Source organism: Hippocampus zosterae, chromosome 10 (assembly GCF_025434085.1).
Source record: "Hippocampus zosterae strain Florida chromosome 10, ASM2543408v3, whole genome shotgun sequence".
In the NCBI taxonomy this organism is placed as follows: domain Eukaryota; kingdom Metazoa; phylum Chordata; class Actinopteri; order Syngnathiformes; family Syngnathidae; genus Hippocampus; species Hippocampus zosterae.
The window spans coordinates 20,588,511-20,611,014 of NC_067460.1; the positions used below are offsets into that span (position 1 = coordinate 20,588,511).

The following is a 22,504-nucleotide window of genomic DNA, read 5'->3' on the forward strand; positions in this document are numbered from 1 at the left end:
GTGCACTCAAGCGTGGCCCCGTGTGTTTAGACAAGTGAACAAAGCTTGTTGTGCTTGTTGTGGGCTGAGGTGGAAAACTTCAGAGGATGTCAGAAAGAAAACGAGGTGTGTCCACATTGCCTCTCCATCATTCATTCGATCACTCTGGTGACACAGCGCAAGTGTGAGTTTTTTTTTTGTTAAGAAGCAGACGCTTGTCAAAAATAGTCCTTATATCATCCTTGCATTGGATGGCTATGGTTGGTTGTATACAGATTGGAATTTTGGACATTTATGACACCCTGATCGAAAAATAATCTTGAGGACCGACAAATTAAGGAAAATAGAAATGAGCACCAATTCGGTAAGTCTTGCAATGTTATTTAAGTTGTGACTTACATGTACTTATATCAGGTAAATACTTTTTAAGCCACTAGTACTCAGAAATGTGTGTAAGATATATTTTTTGTCCTCTTTGGTCATATGTCTGCCGTTTCATTCCTTTTCATTCCTTTCATATTGTGCATCAATTCTGTGGTACAAATAAAACCTTTAGTCTTTGAATCCATCATTTGGGCCGTGTCAGTCACAGATGAGGTTACTTTTTTCTAACATGGATATGTTTTGTTTAATGAAATGATAAAGTATTTTTTACAATTAATTTGATTATGACTAATGAACAAATTTCTAACATGAAATGTATGTGAAATGCTGTATCTTATATTTACAGAAAATCAATTGACATTATTTCGTGATAAATTAATATAAATACAAATTACTACATACTAAACCAATCTGGGGGCAAAAAGAAAGCAAAATTAATGCTACATACAGTATATTACAGGATAATGTAATTGCCAAGGGAGGCTTGATTAAAGAATATATGTGGCCCACCCCTGGGCTAACCCTATTTCGTTCGAGATGAGTAAAAGATATTTGAAGGTGGAGGGGCAATTCCTGCGCGACCGCTCCAAAATTAATTTCTGTAGTGGATGATGTGAGTGTCTCTTCAAAGGAAACACTGTACTAGCCTGTGGTCTGTTAAATCTATCGCCTCATAGTTCTTTTCTGATACTGAATCATCATAAGTTGGTCATTCTTTTCCACGACCTGCTTCAGAATTGGCATACAAACCTCTGTGCACTCTTATCTCTACCAAGCATCCTAATATATTGCCCATCCTAAAAAAAAATACTCCTGGATAAAGAGCGATGAAGCTCATATTGACCAAATTGATGAAGGACCCACATGTCTAAAGTTTGACTCTAAACTGCTTCAGTGGGTGGCCATTGACAGGATGCGTCAGTCTTGCCGGTCAGAAGTCAAGCCTCAGTATGTTCACCATTTGGCCCCAAGGTCCCTGCCTGAAATCACCGTCACGTCTCCGCAACGAAAAGGTACTTTGCATTCTCAACAAATGTCAAAACTGAAATAATGATGATCTCTACTTAATGAATTGCCTACTCATAGGAAGCCCCGACTTATGTGAATGTAAACAAGTTTATTTCACCTTCTGCCATCTTTGAGAAGGAGTGGTGAATTTTTCTGCCGGTCACTGCACTGCAGTGGTATGGATAGAACAAGTTACTTTATTTGAAGCAAATATTTTTTGTTGCTGGCAGTCACTGCTCGATAGTGATTCTCCCAAATGTTCAAACCATGTACCACATAAAAAATGATTAGCTACTTCCAAGTGGTACACGTTTAGAATCACTTCTTTTGACAGACAATTGAATCCACAAATTGGCATGATGTGCTATTGCAATGTTTAAATTCATTCATATTGCAATTTATATTCATTCATTCATTCATTCATCTTCCGAGCCGATTGATCCTCACTAGGGTCGCGGGGGTGCTGGAGCCTATTCCAGCTGTCTTCGGGCAGTAGGCGGGGGACACCCTGAATCGGTTGCCACCCAATCGCAGGGCACACAGAGACGAACAACCATTCGCACTCACACTCACACCTAGTGACAATTTAGAGTGTTCAATCAGCCTGCCACGCATGTTTTTGGAATGTGGGAGGAAACCGGAGCACCCGGAGAAAACCCACGCAGGCCCGGGGAGAACATGCAAACTCCACACAGGGAGGCCGGAGCTGGATTCGAACCCGGTACCTCTGCACTGTGAAGCCGACATGCTAACCACTGGACTACTGGGCCGCCCATTGCACTTTATGGTTCACAAATAAATACATGCTTTTGAAATTAAACCCAAACTTGTTCGGTGAAAAGGCAAACTTCAGATGTTAACGGGTAGTTTTGATCCTTTCCAGAAATAACATACTGGCTCGTTAAAGATATCAAAAGTAAGATTTAGAAAATGTAAATGTAAACTCAAAGTAGAAAAAATAAAAAATAAAATTTATCAAGAATTTCAATGAAGGTCTATCTGCATATCGTGCATTTCAAATACAATACCTCTACTTACACACACGCACACACATTTTAAAGGGGGAACAAATATTGCACACCAACTCCTTTCATATGTGCTCCTAATCCTTTATGCGACGGCCTCTCTTGTCTGGTCACTCTGTATGGAAAATTCTAAATCAGTTGTGGCTTTAGAATAATCGTTCTCTGTTTGCTTTGTGACAGATCTCAAACAGAGGTGTGTTAAGTGTAGTGCGGTTGCTGTGATCTGCTTGCTGCTCCTCTTGCTGCTGGCGGGCATCCTCTTGGCCTATTACTGTAAGCACAGTATATCTCCTCAGTGGACTAAACACTCATCCGATGAAGTCCCTTCTCTGTGCTTTTTTGGCAGATTCCTCCACCTGCGTGCATGGAACACCATGCGGTGGTAATACAGGCTGTGTGTGGGAGTCCCAATGGTGTGATGGAGTGGTGGACTGTCCAGCGGGGCAGGATGAAGCTCATTGTGGTAAATAACTTTGTTTGAAATTAATCAAAGGTTAAACGAGGGTGGATGAGTGGTGAGCACGTTCAGGGTTCAAAATTTCAGCTCCTGCCTTCCTTTGTGGCGTTTTGCATGTTCTCCTCATGCTTGCAAGGGTTTTCGCTTTATGTATATATTTTTTAATGAATGGGTCCAAAATGTTTGTTATTCGCTAAAGAACTTGAGAAAATGAGAGACTATTTCTAAAATCCTATTTTCATTCCAATATTTCGTATTCCAAACCGCTTTTTTCCCCTCGTTCTGTGGTCAGTAAGGCTTCATGGTACCAGTTTCCTGCTTCAGATCTTCTCAACTCAGACCAAACAATGGAGGACCGTTTGTTCTCACGGCTGGACAGCCCAGCTGGGCCAAGCAAGCTGCCGGGACATCGGATACAGCGGGTAAGAAGACGTGGAGTGTGTTGTTTGTTTCGCTCTCCAAGGATGCATTTCCATCACGTTGTGTTTCCTCTCATGTCCTTTGACAGGAGCACAAGTGCTACCTCTGGCCTACATGAGGCAAGCCCTGATGACACGTTCCTGATGGTGAAATCCAACCTAAACCCTCATGTACCTGTCGTGCAACAGCTCGCTCTCAGGTTGTACGAATGCTCCATTTAAAAACATGACAACTCACTGCATTTCAACTTTTCTTTTCTTGACCTTCTGCAGCAATTACTGCCCAAACAACACTGTGGTGACACTGCGATGTACAGGTAAGGCTACTCGTCCTTCTAATGTTGTTGTTGATCATATGTTGTGAGCCTCAAACTATACATAGCAGAACAGAAATTTAATGTATGGAAAATATTTCAAATCTGCACAGTTTAATGTTGTACGCTGTTATTTCAACGAGTGCACAGTTGTTTCTCATCTGCTCCTTAATTCCTCTCTTCAGATTGTACAGGAGGAGTAAACTCCAGTAGGGCTTCTCGGGGCCACCGGGCCTCCCTCGGCGCGTGGCCATGGCAGGTGAGCCTCCAGCTTGCGGGCTCCCACCGGTGTGGAGGTGCTATCATTTCCCCCAACTGGATTGTCACAGCAGCCCATTGTGCCCTCATGTGAGTCCTCGCAGGCTTGTAGTCGTCGCCGACCATTGTATCCTTCAATTTTGTGTTTCCTCTGCAGGACATCCAATCCTGGAGACTGGTCAGTGTATGCGGGGCTGGTGGAACCTTTGGGCATTCACTTCAACCCCGCTCACGCTGTGAGCCACGTCGTTGCTCATGAACGTTTCGACAGAGTAACTTACAGGAATGACATTGCTCTGATGAGGCTCAGCAAACCTCTGGACTTCACAGGTATGAAAAAGCAAAGCGCCTCTCAGTTTCTTCTATACCATCTGCATATGGCAAAGCACAGTACAAAAAAACAAACACTGGTGTCAATATCTACACTGGATAAATGATACGAACGTATCCTTGATCAACCACACTGAATTAGAAAGGGTAAATGATAATCAAGTGGAAGTAAACTGGAAGTATTAATTCTCAGTTGAATAATCAACAAACACCAGCGTGCCTCATTCTATCCATACACAAGCATTTGTACAAATAACAGACTACTCGGAATTAAAACTTGTACTTCATTCAAATAGCTGAATTTGCTAAATGTTTTTTTTTTGTTTTGTGTGTGGATTTGCCTTGATAGCCTCCAGTAACGTTGGTCCCGTGTGCCTCCCAAATGTTGGGCTAAACATCTCGGCCCCACTAAATGTCTGGACAACAGGATATGCTGTTTCAGTCAATGGAGGTGAGGAATTGCACAAGCAGGTTTTGTTTTTTTTGTTAAAATCCTATGTATTTTAGTCAGGATTTCAAAGATTCAATATATGTCCCCATTCAAAATAAAGAGTAAATGACGCAATCGTTAACATCTACTTATGGATTCTGGTTGGCATCTCTCGTTTTTTATTTTATTTTTTTGTGTGTGGGGGTGGGGTTGGGTTGTGTCCATGCGTCGATGAGACAGAACTTGTTGAGTCCCACTCTTGAATTGCAAAGCTCAGAATGGTCAGTGAAGTTGACACATTTGCTTATCTGTTGTGCCCCAGACTCTCCATACCTGGTTGAGGCTCAGGTTTCCCTCGTGGATGTTGCGGGATGCAACAGCTCCACGGCTTACAAAGGACTGATATCGAAGGAAATGCTGTGTTCCAAAGGGGCGCAGACTGGATCGGACACATGCAAAGTGAGGGCTGCGACATATGTGGTTCCAATTGATAATAGTCAATAGTCACATGCTGGTGGTCCTTTTAACTCAATGGTAGTGATGTGCAGATCAATACTGATTTATCTCCGATACCATATCTTTACAATCTAAAATTTAAATCAAAATATGAATACTTTAGATACTTCAGGCATTTGATTTGGTAATGTATATAGTATACTGTGGAAAGTAAGCAAGCAATTGTGCTCTCGTCTTGTCTGCACAGTAAATCAGTCACTCAGTTTCAGACGTAGACACAAAGGCGAAGTAAACAGAGTCATGTGTGGAGCTATTTCAGCTCCATGCGCAGCCAAGATGCGGTTTGTCATGTTTGTGGCAAAACAGTAAACACCAGGCAACAAAGCTTATGAAACTCCTTGGGTTAAACCACAACCCAGAATACTGTTCCAAATTCATTTACACGGCTGACAGAAGAGGTGAGGACAATGTCATTTTGTCTGTGCTGTAGGCGGGCACTATCCAGGTACGGATGGTGGAAATGTGACGCTTGTAACAAAATGAATACATGATTACTAATAGCTGCATGAGTTCAGTTTGAAGTAGAAGTTGTGTGTAACTGAAAATGTCACAGTGCGTAGGGGCGAAGGAGTTCAGTGAGGTAAGGTGGGGAGACCTCAAGATTTGAAAACAAATAGAATCTTAAAAAGATCTCGAAAATGTGAGGGCATGCCAGAGCAGGAGTTACGTGCTCCCTCTGCAGCATTCTGGACTAACTGGCTTAACGGAGGCATCAGAAATTCTGAAAAATAACATCTCATTACAAGAAATACAGAAGAACTCAATGAATGAACACAACTCATTAATGATTTATAATCGTCTGATCATGTGGATTTTGACCATTTTTTTGGGGGGGCTGGGGGGGTTCAGACCGACAGCGGCGGACCTCTGGTTTGGCAGAGACATGGCCTATGGTGGCTCGTTGGGGAAAACATTTGGCCAGAAAGTTGTATCGACCTGAACAAACCAGGTGTTTATAACAACGTCACCTATTTTTTGGACTGGATATACCATCAGATGAAGGTAACTAAGTAGATAAAAAAGCGCCATCGTGATTGATTATTCCAACAGATAATCAACTTCATCTTATTATGTTTTGATGATGGCAAATTTTCATGATCACATTAACTCTTTGTATTTTCAGAAAAATCAAGTTGACTGACGACATGGCCACTGGGCAAAGACGATCACGGTGGGTTTAAATGTTTTTAACAACATTTCTAAAATACATTGTTATTTCCATAATTCGTCATTTTTTGTACTTATACGTATAATATGGAATTATTAATGAAGTTGATGGTTTGCTCTATTTTCCCAAGATGACGATTCAGTATTGCGGGCACAGCCATAATCTAAATCTGATCAAGCCGTTTTCTAAAAACTTTAGACATGAATAGATGGTTTGCCAAATTTAGAACATTAGAAAAATATAAATGCTCATTGCTTGGAGCTCACGCCACAACATTTGATCAATCACAGGCAGCCAGTCTTCACGTGATTAAGGATGATTAATTTATCCCAAACAGTGAAGTTATAATCAAACCTTCAATGTTACCAGAAGTTATTTATTTGCAGCAATTTTAGTAACAACAAACACACTGAACAATTTAAATATTTCTTCAAGAATCAGTAGTGGCTTTGGCTTTCCTCACGAATCAGTTGCTTGCAATCGCCATCATTTCCACTCGATGGAATATTTCCACATTTAGGTTTTAAAAGAAGCTGAAACTCCTGATTCAGGTCCTGCAGCCTTGATTGTACGCGTGCTTGAGTCACTTATTACAAAGCAATATTGCTCTGTTTACAAATGTGCAGCATGTGCCAAACTTTGAAACTAAAATTAAACTCACATTCAGATCAATTTCAATATAAAGTTGAACACAGTTAGTAAAATGACATTAACTCACCGGCACTGCATTGATCATAGAACTCGATGTCAGTTTGAGCTTCACGAGTGCAAAACCATAAATGGTCATCTGAGCAGGAAGGTGACACTTTTTGTGCCTTCCTGGTCAGAATGTCGAGGCAGGAGCTCTTGCCTAACTCTTTCTTGAACGACTGTTGTAACAAAATGTCAAGTGTGCAGGCTGGACAGCCGGAGTGGTGCATCAGCTCATTAAAAAAAAAAAGGAAAATACTTTGGCACAGTCCCGACACGTTTGCCAGAACACTACGTGAACCCTTTTGATTGCGGACTTTGGGGGGGTCTGTGTAAACAAGCAATGCAAGCATGGTCAACTTGTATTAAAACGCACAAACACGGAGTAAGAGTTTTCTGAAGGCACTACAAGCAATGTAAACATGACATTTTGCCTCCAATATTACAGAAATGTCATCAAGTGTCCGAGCAGCTTTTTCCCCGACGCTAATTTCACCATCATCTGGAAGTGAATTTAAAAGGACGGCAGGGTAAAACATCCCATCACTGATCTGAGCGAAAAGGCACTTTTAAACAAACATGTACCAAACAATGTTTGCTTTTGTTTACCAAATGACATTTGTAAGATACATCACACTCAAAATGTCAGGAATAGTGGGGCTTTAGGGTGAAATTTCAAGATGAACCTCAAAACGCACTCTGACCACGATAGCATTTCTCTAATCAATTGGTGAACAATCGAGAACGACAATAAAAACCCCAAGTTCATTGTGCACCACTGACAGCGTCTTTTGAGAGTTTATCAGAAGGATTGTCCTTCTCGGAGCAGGTGGATGCTTCTTGGTCAACATTCTTGTGCGGCCTCACCCCTTTTTCCACCTCCGGGATAGCACTTTGCTCGCTCGCGCCCCGCTCGTGCGCACCCATCACCTGCGCCGTCCCTCTCAGTCACTTGATGCGGTGCCGCACCAGCGAGGACTGGTCGTTAATCTCCCCAGAGTAGTCCCGCCGTCGGCAAGGCAAGACCAGCAGCAGCAGCAGGATGATGAGGATGATGGCGCACACGGCCATGAGGGTGTAGGAGATCACCCAAAGAAGAGGCTCCTTCAGCGCTCGGCCGGAGCAGTCCGACGCCACGTCGGCTGACGAGAAGGGACCGTCGATTTCGGACAGAGCCACCCCGCCGTTTACTGCGGAGAAACATCACAAATCAGTGGACCCATGCCTAATTTTTAAGCATTCCGTGTGTTATCGATCTATACTTGCTCACCTGCACAGTTGCTGAGTGCAAAGCCCAGTCGACGCTGGGCCCGATCAAACACCACATAGAAACCCTCCATAACAGTCGCTCCAATCACAAGACCGTTGGTGGATGAAGACACGCCGAAGCGGTAGCAGTCTAGTGTGCCATCCAAATCTGTGATTGGCTGGATGTATAACTTTACCACACACACACACACACACACACACACACACACAAAAAATCAAAAAAAAAAAAAAAAGCGATGATGATTTACTGGGTTTTTGCATTTCGGTACCTGAGGCAGGATGGTGATGCGGAAGGACTTGCTGGTGTTTGTGTCCCTTAGATAGATGGACAGTTTGGGGAAAAATCTCCACGGGGTTTCTCCCCTCATCCAGCAAGCCAACTTGGTCCCGTCCCAGAATCCTGATGAAAACTCCTGGATCTGAATGAATGAAAGAAAAAAAAGATGTCCGGGTGGCACCACAACAACTGGTATTGATGCATGTACGGAAGCTAATGTCTGTCGGCACTGGAAAATAAGTCAAAGGTATAATTGTAGTATCACCCTCTCCAGCATATTCTGCAGAATACATTTTCAGTTCTGCCAAAGAACCCGCATCTCTGAACAGCAACAGTGACACCCTCCCCGAAATCTCTTTGCACTGCCAGCGCGTTTCATCATTGCCCGTTGCGAGCGACGGGCGTACCATAGAGCTGCGTGTGATGGCGTCCACCACCGCATTGAAGACGTTGACGGGAAGTCGCAGCAGTGTCGTCCCGCTGTCGACTATAGCTTTATCCATGTTATACTGAAAAGAAAAAGGCGAGACAGAGAAGTGTGGCTTGTCAGTTCAACACACTCCTAAGACCGTCAGGTTTTTTTTTGTGTGTGTGTGGGGGGGGGGGGGGGATTCAAGTTCTTTCTTGAGCTGAGAAACAAGGATTTCCAGAAGCCTGGCGCCAGTATGTACAAAATGCAGAGACCCTCTGGTTAAAGCACCACACTGTTCTCCTGTTTAAAAAATAAACAGTGCACAAATGGCAAATGACTAAAACACTTGCTCACTGTTCCTAGCGAAAGCATTTCAAATCCATTCAATTGCGAGGACGACTCTTGCGCAACCCTCTTCAGCGAGCCCACACGTATCCCCGAGTGACTTTGGGCTGAGCGCTGTCTGGGGGCATTCCAAAATGTTTCATTTTCTCTGGTGAGCCAATTTCTTTGCTGATATGGACATGTGCTTTGGGTTGATTTCGCATAAAAGGCAGGCATTCATCCTGAAGTTATTGCGCATGCACAATGTCGACGATTTGACGAAATCCAAAAGTCACCTCGCTGCAGTCGAGGTCCAGGTTCTGCTCACCGACCTCCAGCTTTAACACCTCTACTTGGTAGTACCATTCCTCAACGATAGGGGTGTACCAGATTGACCCCCGATACAGAGTTGGTTCAGCCCCACCCATAATCTAAAACACACACGCACAAAGCCAAACATGAAACATTGCATCATTGTCACGGCAACACCCATTTACTTCGCATGATTTCAACATCTTAGCTCATGATTGGATGCAGAAAATATCAATTGATAACGCACTGGTAAAATTACGGAAGGTGCACAACTATGAAGAATAGACTGCTAAAAATACGTTGGACTTTACATTCCATCCCTGTAATTTTTTTCCTTATTAATTTGACTAACTCAAATTCCTCTGCCTGCTGACTACTCACAAGGCTACCACCCGGAGGGTCGACGACGCTGCTCGCCGACATTCCAGTCCCACACATCTGCAGGGAGAAGACATCGGGAAGACCAAGCTGTCTCACGAGAGAATTGAAGAAGGGTTCCACGGATGAATCTGGCTGATTGAGACCAAACAAAAAGCAAACACATTCACTCATTAGTGCTGGTCAAGGTACGTTTAGCTTTTGTGATCCGATTCCATTTTCCTTGACTGAATCGGGAAGTTTCCCACACATTGAAATGACATTCAAAACGATGGTCTATGGTTATTTAAGACATAAGATATCCTTTATTCGTCCCACACTGGGGAAATTTACAGCCGAATTTGACATCCATTCCCCATTAGAGGTGGATACAAGGCAAGTGATATGGGAAGGAAATTAAGAATCCTCCATTACATCGCTAAATTGATGACAGCAAAAGTAATCCATTCAAATTTCTTCAATTTCATTTGTACATTTTTGCATGTCTAATTTATTTGATGTCTTTTTATATGATTACTCAGAATAATGATCATGTCCTTACATGTCTATCGTTTCACCACAGAGGTTTCTGTGCACCGATTCATGCTTTAGCAATTCTTGCCCCGCTAACATCGGATTTATTCAGTCACTTAAAATGAAATCGGACTCCTTCCCACAGCCACCAAGCATACTCGCGCTTCTTCCTATGTGTTTCATGTTCTCCTCACAGTATTTACGCTGCTGGGCTTTGCCAATCATGATTAGAAACACATGACCAGATCACATCTATTTCAAATTGCATTGGTAAAGGGGACTCAATCCTTTTCCCAACTTTCTATAACGTGTCGCTGGCCTGAATGTCATCAGGATCGGATGTGCTGGATGTACATTAAAAAGTACAATTTAGAGTAAAATCAAAAAATTATTTGACTTACCCGAGCCAACATGGGATAGGCAAGTCCAAGGATGCCCTGCCAGTTAATCCCACGTAAGAAGAAGCCTTCAGATGACAAGATGGCCGCAATGTTGACGCTGATGGTACCATTTGGGCCATTGGGGAGGGAGATAAGGTCAACGCCAAGTTCACCCATCCAGTTTCCCTGAGTGTACCTGACTGCTACGCTTCGGCCATCTGAACTGAAGGAACTGGAGCTACACACAGACAGGAGCCAAATTAAAACAGACGTTGCGGTACTCGTTCCTTTTCTGTAAATGTCACTACAAGGGGAGACTAGAAACACTGTTAATGTGTGCATTTGTGGGTCAAAGTGCAGTTGACACCACAACAAAATTAGGAACGGGATTCCTGACGTATTAAGTCATCGGGCGTCAAAATGACTTCATTCGTTCACTCTTATTCAAACGTCTTAATGCCTCAGTCAACGTTTTCAAACATGATTCAGCTACTCACAGAGCGGTGTTGAAGTAGCGAGTAATAAATGGGTGTGAAGCCGCAGCCACTGCAAAGTTACTGCTGCCGGTGTCCACCAGGATGTTGAGCTGAAAGAAACCAAGTCGGAGCGGCTTTAACAAACATTGCCTTTCGGCTACAACCTTGCCCCACCCCAATTTGCACAGATCAAATATTTCTCTCTGAAGATTCTCGCGTCAGGCCAACTATTGACAATGTGCGATCAAGCTTTGCCAAGTGGAACAATGATCACGTTGCTCGTCAGAATTAATCTACAATGTTATCTTTGAGTCAACCATAACAGCCTGCAGGCTCTCCCGCATGAGAGCGTGACCTGTCCAGCCCTCCCGGTATGTGTCACCAAGTTGTAATCGGCTAACACTAACTGCAGTCGAGATAATATTCCAGGTAACAAATTAATGAGCAGGAAATCATTTGCCGGTGGCGTCTTTAATCTTCACCGCTAAATGGCGGCTACATTAACACCCTTGTGCAAGTGTCCCTTTACCTTGACATCATGAACCGAATACCTCATAGCCACATGCGGGCGGCTTCAAACACAAAGCGCTCTCTGCAGAGACACCTCAGTGATCTCATGCTAGGGCGAAAAAACAAAAAAAGCATTTATGGTCCTTTAAAAAAAAAATCTTACCTAGTTTATTTATACTCCTTCCAGTTTTCACACAATATCCAGGGCATTGGAAACAGAGCCCTGTTTAAGTAGGCTCCTATCATCAATGTCTTGCTTATCACTTCCTCCACATGCTGTGACTGTGCCACATAAAATACCAACTGTGATTTTTGGATGGCATCGCTGTCATGGACTCTAACTGGCCAAACAAGCCAGATTGAAAAACATGCAAAGCTTGACGTGAAGAGGGAAGGGAGAAAGGTTAATAAATTGGGCATTACCGTAATGTGTCAATTTTTCTCCAGTCACACTTTCCTCCCTCAGTTTGGCTACTGCGCCTCAGGCAAATACCCCCCCCACTGTGATGTTGAAGCAGCCTGTGGTCACACGCAGTTGATCTCTCACTCTCTAATTGGTGGCGTCTGTGGCGACAGTGTGCATCTGACACCTGTTTTGAGCAATTAGCAGATGCAAAACTCTCCAGCCGACACCTCGCCGCATGTCTCTGCCACATGCTAACAGATGCGGCAATTAGTGGTTCGTTTTCAACACTGCAGCAGTGTGATCACATCATCATTTCATGTTAATAACGCTTCAAGTTGAACCCAATATTGTGAAATCACACAAACACTGATGTGATGACTGCTGAGCGATCCTTCGTAAAATTTGCACTTTTCCTCTTGTGGCAAATTGTAATTTTTGTACACAGATAAAACATGAGATGATCATGTCAACGACAATTGCGAAGACCGAGGGGAATCTGTCACCAAGCTTACACATACTTTATTGCAGATTACTAAAGAATGACAAATGGTACACAAGAAAAAAAAACCTAAAAAAACATTATTTTATTTATTATAAATAATATTTCTTTTGTTAGGTTTCTTATCTATATAACCATCAAATACAATATTTTGTGGGCCCTCAAAGATAGCTCAAACTCCTCTAAAATGTCGGAAACTCCGGGAATTTGCTGTGCTACAAATGGCTGGCGTTGATTGAGTTAAATTTCAATGTCAAGTGGGCCGCAAAATATCCTGTGGGGCCGCAGTTGGCCACGGGGTTCCAATTTGAAACTCTCGGTAAAGAGGCATAGCACTGCACAACGCCACAGCGCCTCCAACCTACTCGGGAGAGGATGTGTACATGTGGTGAACGTCTGTGTTTTGTTCTTTTTGGCAATCTTCCACGGGCCGGACCAACGTGCTTGGCGGGCCTGATCTGGCCCCCGAACCTCCAGTTGAATTGTCCTGCTCTAATGCGTGAACTATTTTTAATAGTCCACATTAGCCTGGGATCACTTAGTCAGCCTGAAACATTAATATAATCTTGCTCTGCACTTGAAGTACAGTAGGTCACACACGAGCACATTTGTGTGAAATCAAAATGAAAACGAGAGTGCTAAACCAATACGACTGAGTGGCTACTCAGTGAAAGTACATCACAGCGCAGTACTCTTGGGAGCCTCGTAATCCCGGTCAGCTGCCTGCTAAGAAACAGTGGTTCTCACAGGCGAACATCATGTGAGCGCATGTGAGCGGGGTTGAGTCTACTACACTCCTCCGGGCTGCGAAGCCCGAGCTGCAGCAGGAACTCGGCAAACGCCACAGTGTACCAACCTATTGGTTCTAGGAACAATAACACAATATGGTCCTGTGTTGTATTATAAAACAATATCTGCAGTGTGTATGAGTGCTCTGTAGTTCAACAACACAGCTGTCCTCTCAGCGCATCACATGGTACCCGCACATGCAGATTTGTATTGCGCCGAGCATCAAGTGCTCAATGTGAAACCGGAACGACATGTAACATACTGGAAACGTATGCCACAGGCATAAAAGCTAAGAGGAGAAAGTGGCTAAGGTTATAGCATGTACACATTACTGTCCTGGTAACCAGTGATGCCGGTAATGCATTCACAAGTTATGTTATTTGCAAGGTGGAGTATCGGAGCAACACGTTACTTCTGAGACTGGCAATCGTTGACCAATAATCAGCTCCCCCGCAATGTTGAAGATGAAGGCTAAATATACTGTTAGCATCCAATGAAGTATCACGGCATATACCATTAAAAAAATTGAGTCAGTGTTTGCAGGTGACGAATGAAGTAACAAGTAAGGAAGTTGGTTTTAATATCAAGTCATGAGCAAAGTAAGTTACTTTTCAAAAGAACTGCGACAAACACCGCTGGCTAGCCAGTACAACGTGTCATAAGCGATGACTAAAAATACCATTTCATCCCTGTTGCTGGCGGGGTTTCCTGATTTTTTTATTTTCATTTTTTTGGTTGTAGTTTTTGTTTTGGCAATTTAATACTCAAGTGTGTCACTTGACTATGGGTCCACACATCTGTATGACTCCTTTTCTTCATTTGCCATGGTTGTAACTTCTCCTTTTCCGGAAATGATTGTCCTCAAACTCCAGCAGTGCTATAATAGTTAGCCGCGCCGCACCACCTGTTGCTTTGCAATGCACTTGGCGATGTTTAATTAATTTTCATGCAGAAAAAGATTTTATTCATTTCTCATAAGGCTGTAATTGGTCTAATCTAACCCGCTTTCAGTTCAAATTACCCATAACAACACAAGTATGAAATGTAAACACCGGGGGTGTAATAAATAATACCCTGCCGTATTTGAATCAGCCCATTTGCCAGTGAATCGAATCGACCCATATCGAATCATTCCACTTCAAAATACTGTATATTGAAGTACATATCGAATTGTCCATTGGAGAGAAATATCTTTGAAAGAAATGCCACTTACACAGTAACCTACTGATAAGTTCATTCATATTGTATAATGATGACAAGAAGCTCACTGTATAATACCTTCTCGAACTGAGCCGTGCTATAACTGAATACAATTGTAATCCCACCAAATCAAACCAATTTTTTCCACTTAAATATAAAGCATCATGGCTGTCTCCATCATGAAGTTCTCCATTTATGTTCATTTTCATAGACACTACGAATGCAACTTCCTCATTTTCTCAGAGCAGGTATGTGAAGTACGTGATGGAACAAAGAAAACTGGTTCCACCAAGGTAAGAAACAAGTTCGAGAGGCATTAGTTGTGCCCCATCATGTGACAGTACAGTATAATGTAATGTCGACAGTTTGGGATTTGGGATTTCAGAATATAATTTTGATTGCAGAGTCTACACTGATTAGTCCTGTACTGTATTATATATTCATTAGTCAAGAGTGTAATAATTATGAGGTATCTCAGAAAAGTTCCTGGACTGATGTCACAAAATAGTTTAGAAAGTTAAACTGTAAGTGTCCTCCTTCAACTAATCCCCCTGGAGTCTATCAGGTCCTGGAGGGCCGCTGTCCTACATGTTTTCCCAAGTCTCCGTGTTGCAACACACCTGATTCAAATGAACAGGTTCAATGTCAGGCTTGCTGACGATCTGATCATTTCAATCAGGTGTGTTGAAACAGAGAGACTTGGAAAACAGGACAGCGGCCATCCAGGACCTGAGTTTGACACCTATGCTTTAGGGATTGTGTACAACGGACACTAAAACAAATTATTAACGTTTGCGTTTTGTGCAGGTGCAGGGGTACTTTTTTTAAACACAGCAATACGGTATCTCTCCTACCAACTGCTTCCTGGTAACAGAAACAAGCTATATAATGCCATCAACGTACGTGTTGAGTATTTATTTTAGAGATCAAATACAGGAACAGTTTAAACGACATCACCTGTTGTCCGGGACTGCCAATCATCATTTCCATGTAGTAGCCTCTGCCGGAGTCCCCTTGCAGGTTGCCCACCATGTCCATAAAGTTGACTTGACCGCTGGGGTCGGAAGCCAGAGAGAGACCCTTCCCATCAGCAGCGAGCGCGACGAGGCGAGTGACAGACAAACGCATCGCCGAGGACACGTTGTACTTCCCCGGGTAGATTTTCAGAGGTATGGACACATAACTCTTGGCCACGCCGATGATGCAAACGCAGCAAACAAATGCCAAAATAGGATTGTAGGCGCAGTATGCCATAGTACTGTTGTTTTCCAAATGTGGAGGCCAAATCTGTGTGGGAGAAATTCCAGGTACAAAAGTTTCAAAGTTTGGCTCCTAAGATTGTAGTCCAGCCATTACTGAAACGCTATTATTGCTGACTTCTGTACGCCAAGTAGAAACAATTCACGTCGTCATAATGACAATGCAGCCGAGTCGACGTTTAAAACTGTAAGGGAAAAGGAAACTTATAGATGCTTCGCCCTTTTGCGAGAAAGAGGCGTCGATAAAATAGTTGAGTACTTCCGGTTTACCCTTTCAAAATAAAACCCCATAACGTGTTGCACGGTTAACCAACTTTCAAACCGAGAGCTCCTTCTTGATTACTGGTGAATGCGAAGAGCCATCACATGTTTCGGAAACAATCACGCTGAAATGAACTTTAATAATGGCATTATTATATGTTATTGTTAATGATGAATGACAGATGATGGGTGGATATTCAGTAATGTGAAAACACTGATCATATGAATGATTCTTTATAGTAATTATGAAACATTCATTCATTCATTCATTTTTCGAACCACTTTTATCCTCACGAGGGTCGCGGGGGGTGCTGGAGCATATCTCAACCGGAGTACCCGGAGAAAATCCATGCAGGCCCGGGGAGAACATGCAAACCCACACAGGTAGGCCGGAGCCAGGATCAAACCCACGACCTCTGCACTGTGAGGTTGAAGTGCTAATCACTGGGCCGCCGAATTATAAAACAAATACATTATGCAGCTTTGTATTTTTGATAAATCTCTGCTAGTGCGTAGGTTCTCAAATGATCGCCTCTATCCACATTCCGAGACAATCACAATATCTCATCACTGTAAGATATCTTTAGAACATGTCCAAAGGCTAATCATCAGGTCACATTGATGACTCCTGATGTATTTAATTATAAAAGGGAAGCAACATGTATCCAAATAAGTTACAGACTGTATACAATAGAAGGAAGTACAATAAGACAAGCCACGATATTCTGTTTTCGCTATAATTGAGTAAAAATAATTTACTCAACCACAATGAAAAATCTTGGTGAGTTTTACTTATTTTTTTAAAGTTGTTGTAGTTGCTGAGCCAGTTTAAATTTTATGTCTTTTTTTTTTCTGGAGTCAAAGTGGCGTAATACTTTTTCTGCAAACTCGACCTGATTTCCTGTTTGCCATGAGTCAGACACTAAGCCAAACCATGTGATTGAACTCACGCCACATCTCGGGCTGGTTGGAATTAACACGCCTACAGACAACACAATTTGCACAAGTATAGTTTTAAACCAGTGATACTTTTAAAGAGGCTTAAAAAATAAATTGCGACACAATTTTGTTTCACATTTTCATTCATGGTGACGCCTTCATTTTTTCCCCCCAGCTATTTAAAAAAAAAAAACATTTTCACAAACCGTAATTTGATCAATAATGGCTAAAACATGAATTGAACTGCCATGCAGGAGGCTGACAGGAAGATCAAAGAGGAGGTTTATGGATGTAGCGAAAGAGGACATGAAGGTAGCCGGTGTGAAAGAAGAGGATGCACAAAAAAGGGTTAGATGGAGGCGACTGATTGTGTGGCGAGCCCTGAAGGGAAACGCCGAAAGGAAAAGAAGAACAGTTAAAACGTTCTTTGTTGAATTTCATTTTGAAAATCAATTTATTTCACTGATAATGAGTATTATCAGTGTAAACACTCGCGAAGCATATGCCGCTCGGTGAGAAAACTGCACTGCAAATATAAAACGTTTTTTCAAGCCTTGTTGTAGTTTGTCAACAGTATGTCTTCATACACTAACTTTTGTTGGTTTCCAAGCGTATAACTTTTTTTCAACATTTTCTGTCATTCATCTTTACTCGGATCTTTAGACATGGTGGTGATGCAAATCCTTATCGTTCAGTTTTAATTTTTTCATGCGGAAAAAATGCTTAGTTAATGAGGCTTGCAGTCGTTAAGCATGATGGATGTCACAGGCCTTACATGATGGAAAGTCTTTCCATACTTATGTGATTTCTTTGTTTCTAGAAGTTGCAATACACGGGTAGCTCATACTCCCGGAGACAAATTCCTTGTGTGTTTTACATACATGAATCAGATTCTTTTTCTATTCTGTCTGTTCATCCACTGTTCATCCACATCCACTGTGTCTCAATGAATTCCTCAGAAGTCCGTCGTTTGACTTGTCACATGTTCACCGTCGTCTTGCTCGCTTTCTGGGCTCAAACACCATGATTGTAATCTCAATAATACAAGGAAATGCCGTGATGTTTTTCCTTTATCGGGTTTTGTGAATGAAAGAATTTAAGCATACTTCCTGCTAAATTCCGGTGATTTTGTCATGTTTTCATGGTTTCAGTGAAAACATCAAAATGAAAGGAAATGCATTGCTTCCTTCTTTTACTAAGCACGGAACACATGATCTGACGTTTCATCATGGTTGTGCGCCTTTTCGGCTCCAAAAGGCTTTGCCCTACGTGCTCTCCAGTATAGTTCAATTTGCACTCATTCTTTAATGTAGGGGCAGCCCAGTAAAATGGTTCGCATGTATGCCCCAGAGGTCGTGGGTTAAAATGTTGTGTCTGTCACATGAGGAACAAAATTTCCACCCAGAGGCAGACAGAACAGAGAACCTGGGGAAAAAAAAGTCTTTATATACAAAATTACACAGTAATAACTGAGAGCTATACCGTCTTTGTCTTCATTATATCATCTTTACAATGCTATATACTGGAATATTATGGCAATATTCTATTCGATACAAAATTGTTCAAAATGTAATCAAGTATTATGGCAAAGTCAGAATAAGTGAATGCAATTGGCCCTGTTAGAGTGACGAGGATTTGCTTTGATAAATTTGCTTGCAATTCAATGGGTGACCACAACAAGGCACTCTACTCCATTTTTAAGCCTCAAGTGTTGCAGTGGCATCTGTGGATGAACAAATTAGGCAGGTTAGGAAAAGCAGTGGGCCCTCCATGTGGCAGTGCAAATCTTCTTGACTTGGACATTGGTGCTTAATCCTGAGCTCTGATCATTAACATTGATGAGAGAGGAGGAGAGCTAGCTGCATTTTCTCATGTGCTTGGCCCTAAACAACACAACTAGTACTTAATCTTTTTTTCACTTGAGTAATGTTTAAATGAAATGTTATGGAATATTTATTTCCTCAACTAAATGTCCCACAATAATATGAGTCATTTGTGAGCCACATTGCCTGCAAATTGGCTGGCGACCAGTCCAGTGTGCTATGCTTCTCGCACAAGTCAACTGGTAAAGGCTTCAGCTCATCTGCGACACAAGTGAGGACGAGCGCTACAGATTTTCGTACAAATGATGCTCTCCGTTGTTAAAGTCAATAGTTTCTCTCTTTAATCCATGCATGATCAATTCTGTAAAAGCAAGCTGGCACGGCACATGTTGCCTGAACGAGGGGGTTGTTAAATTAATTTTCCAAATAAATGCCTGAATCATTAAGATGCTATCAGAGTGAGGCCCAATTAGCCTTAGCAGCAAATGAAGCAAATCTGGACTTTCTTCTAATGCCTGTCTCAAATAAAATGCAGGAATAGTTGCTTTTGAAAATCTCATAGCTTTAACGTGCAAACAGAACGGTGGTTTGTTTTCAGCTCCTTTAGAAATGTTTAGAATTTTTTTTTGGTAGCTCTTTCTCAGGAAAATACACGCAGAACATGAAACTGTTCAAACTGATAAGAATAAGAATACGAAAACCTTTTATTTGTCTCACAATGGAGAACTTCCCAATTTACAGCAGCAGAATTATGAAAGTGATCTATAAAATATGTCTATTACCTATCATATTAAACAATCCTTTTTGACAGGTTTATTGTCAGCGTTGCCTTATTTTAGCGTCACAAAGAGACGTGTCCTGCGTTGTCCGCAGAAATCCATTCGCTGCTGTTAACGCTGATCTCAGATTTGCCGGATGTGCATTTTACTGTGATAACTACAAGCAGTCATTCTAACGTGAATTACTGGGCTGGTTGAAAATTTAATTATAATGATATGCCTTATGCTTCTGGCTTAAATTACATTTTTCTATCCAGTTTGTTTGGTTTGAATGAACACGCTTTGCATCCTGGTGAGTGACTGGTTAGCATGTCTGCCTCACAGCGCAGAGGTACAGGGTTCGATTCTGGCACCGGCCTTCCTGTGCGGAGTTTGCATGTACCTGTGTGGATTTTCTCTGAGTACAGTACTCCGGTTTCCTCCCACATTCCAAAAACATGCATGGCAGGCTGATTAAACACTCTAAATTGTCCCGAGGTGTGAGCATGAGCGCGAATGGTCGTTTATCTAAGTGTGCCCTGCGACTGGCTGGCAACCAGTTCAGGGTGTCCCCCGCCTACTGCCCGAAGATGGCTGGGATAGGCTCCGGCATTTCCCCGCGACCCTTGTGAGGATAAGCGAATCAGAAAATGGATGGATGAATGCATCTATATACTCATTAGTATGTGGTCTCCATGCCATATGTTAAAAAAAAAATCAATTTGAGGGTTTCGGTTTATTCAAAGTCTCTCACTTTCTATTGACGTGCAGTGTGTTCTTCATAACGAGCTGTCTCTCCCACAGCCCAAGCTGACTAACAAGGTACTTGTACTCAACTGCTGCCGGAAAGTAGTTCAAATGAGGTGAACCCGGAAAGAATATAAGTAGGACAGGCCAAACAACACCTACGCCTGCTCATTTACTGCTAACACACTCTATTATTCCGAACTGGATCCGATTCGCCCGTAGTATTCCTCATTTACCAGATCATTTACTCATTAAAGAATGACAACTCTGTGTTGGGGCGGCCCGGTAGTCCAGTGTTTAGCACGTCGGCTTCACAGTGCAGAGGTACCGGGTTCGATTCCAGCTCCGGCCTCCCTGTGTGGAGTTTGCATGTTCTCTCCGGGCCTGCGTGGGTTTTCTCTGGGTGCTCCGGTTTCCTCCCACATTCCAAAAATATGCATGGCAGGCTGATTGACTACTCTAAATTGTCCCTAGGTGTGAGTGCGAATGGTTGTTCGTCTCTGTGTGCCCTGCGATTGGCTGGCAACCGATTCAGGGTGTCCCCCGCCTACTGCCCGGAGACAGCTGGGATCGGCTCCAGCACCCCCCGCGACCCTAGTGAGGATCAAGCGGTTAGGAAGATGAATGAATGAATGAATGGATGAACTCTGTGTTGTGATTCTGTCCGAGTAAGCGCAACGGCATCTGTGAGTTTTGCAGGCGAGCCACACAAACATCCACGCATGATCGTGGTGTTGCATTTGTGCTGTGTATCTGTATCCGCTTGTTCATTCATAGGATAAGCATTAGTGACATGAAGATGAGTCATTGAGGCTAGCACCATAACAGGCCGCCATGGGATTCAGGATCGCTGCCACCCTGCTGCTTGTTGCCTCAAGGCACTACTCATGCCCTCACCAAGCCTGCCTTGTTACTGTAACGCTGCAACACACACATCCACGCACACACACACACACACGCACAGATGGCATCTGTGTTTGTTCAGACCCACCTGATGCGTCGGGTGCCTCGGAGCAGATGTTGCTGTGGTAGTGGACTGTGAAGCTGTGACTGTTCTCATTAGAGTTCTCTGCTTTAGGTGCAATGTCTGTTATGTAGAAAGTCCTGGAAGCCAAAGAATAAAAGTGTGTTTTAAGAGGAGTTTTTAAAAATGAACAGAGAGGGGCCTTGCCTAACGTTGAACGCACGGGTTCAGGCTTTAGCCGCTAACTGCCCAAAGACTGCTGGGATAGGTTCCAGCACAACCGGGACGATTGTGAAGATAATTGGATTAGAAAATGGATCAATGGCTGGTTCATGATTTGATTGATTTTTATTTTTCCTCGTTAAGATCGAACCTGGCTCCATAAGGACACATGTCGCTAGAACTCCGGTTCATCTCTTACTCGTACGTTTGCAAAGTTCATTTGGGAAATACTCTTGTATATTACGAAACTGTCCACTCGCCTGTTCCAATCTTAAGCTATCCTTTTCTTGAAGGCCGGTTCTTCCGTTCACCTTGCAGTGCTAAATCATTCTACATAGTCTTCTTTCTTTACACTTAGCTCTGAGTTTCACAGGAGGCAATCTCCATCCTTCTGCCTCCCACGGCCACCCACTGTTGCTCTTTCTGTTGTGGTCTGGGTGCATATGAATTGTTCACCGCATTGCACATTGTGTCTTTCGCAAAAGGCTCAAGTGTGGGAGTCTTTGCCCTTCCTTCAAAATGAAAAAAAAAAAAAAAAAAGAGTACGGCCCTGCAAGGCAGATAAGACCTGGCATACAGCTGCTATAACAGTGGTAGAAGGGGGGCTTATCCCTTGGCTAGATGCTCTATGGTGGGGACATAAGGGCTTTGAGGGAGGTAGTGCTGTCGGCGGAAAAGCTGAACGGAAGCTTGAAGGGAGCAGTTCAAGACAATGCAATTGGGAGAGGGTTCTTCATACATTTTTATGACCACATAGATAAGGTCAGTGTAGTGCAGTTGTTACTAGGCAACGCTGCAACCCAGAGTC

The 22,504-nt window shown here is 42.8% G+C and overlaps 3 protein-coding genes across 6 annotated transcripts in view; 1 reads left to right on the forward strand and 2 right to left on the reverse strand.

Annotated features, from left to right (window-relative positions):
• sh3bgr (SH3 domain binding glutamate-rich protein) overlaps window positions 1-22,504 on the reverse strand; it is a 192,267-nt gene that overhangs the window by 18,331 nt on the left and 151,432 nt on the right. The window lies entirely within an intron of this gene.
• Window positions 94-7,234, forward strand: LOC127608954 (transmembrane protease serine 2-like). Its single transcript, XM_052078519.1, has 13 exons — window positions 94-343; window positions 1,259-1,376; window positions 2,577-2,669; window positions 2,743-2,859; window positions 3,146-3,275; window positions 3,362-3,472; window positions 3,546-3,589; window positions 3,772-3,934; window positions 4,002-4,174; window positions 4,524-4,625; window positions 4,927-5,063; window positions 5,970-6,122; window positions 6,244-7,234. The coding sequence occupies exons 1-13, from the start codon at window positions 329-331 to the stop codon at window positions 6,259-6,261; spliced, it is 1,374 nt and encodes a 457-aa protein (XP_051934479.1). The 5' UTR covers window positions 94-328; the 3' UTR covers window positions 6,262-7,234.
• bace2 (beta-secretase 2) lies at window positions 6,644-16,239 on the reverse strand. Its single transcript, XM_052078497.1, has 9 exons — window positions 15,681-16,239; window positions 11,341-11,429; window positions 10,865-11,081; window positions 9,954-10,085; window positions 9,557-9,691; window positions 8,932-9,033; window positions 8,517-8,666; window positions 8,249-8,417; window positions 6,644-8,168 (listed from the first exon to the last, which is right to left on the reverse strand). Exons 1-9 carry the CDS (start codon window positions 15,975-15,977, stop codon window positions 7,927-7,929), a joined length of 1,533 nt encoding a protein of 510 aa, XP_051934457.1. The 5' UTR covers window positions 15,978-16,239; the 3' UTR covers window positions 6,644-7,926.

What these genes read in the sequence shown, in the direction of transcription:
- LOC127608954 (XM_052078519.1), top strand. An exon ending in CACGTCTCCGCAACGAAAAG is followed by an intron (nt 1,377 to 2,576) that starts GTACTTTGCATT and finishes GCTTTGTGACAG; the next exon opens with ATCTCAAACAGAGGTGTGTT. An exon ending in GGTGACACTGCGATGTACAG is followed by an intron (nt 3,590 to 3,771) that starts GTAAGGCTACTC and finishes TCCTCTCTTCAG; the next exon opens with ATTGTACAGGAGGAGTAAAC.
- bace2 (XM_052078497.1), bottom strand. Translation starts at nt 15,977, where the DNA reads ATGGCATACTGCGCCTACAATCCTATTTTGGCATTTGTTTGCTGCGTT. An exon ending in CCTATCCCATGTTGGCTCGG is followed by an intron (nt 10,086 to 10,864) that starts GTAAGTCAAATA and finishes GGTCTCAATCAG; the next exon opens with CCAGATTCATCCGTGGAACC. An exon ending in TGCACTCAGCAACTGTGCAG is followed by an intron (nt 8,169 to 8,248) that starts GTGAGCAAGTAT and finishes GTTTCTCCGCAG; the next exon opens with TAAACGGCGGGGTGGCTCTG.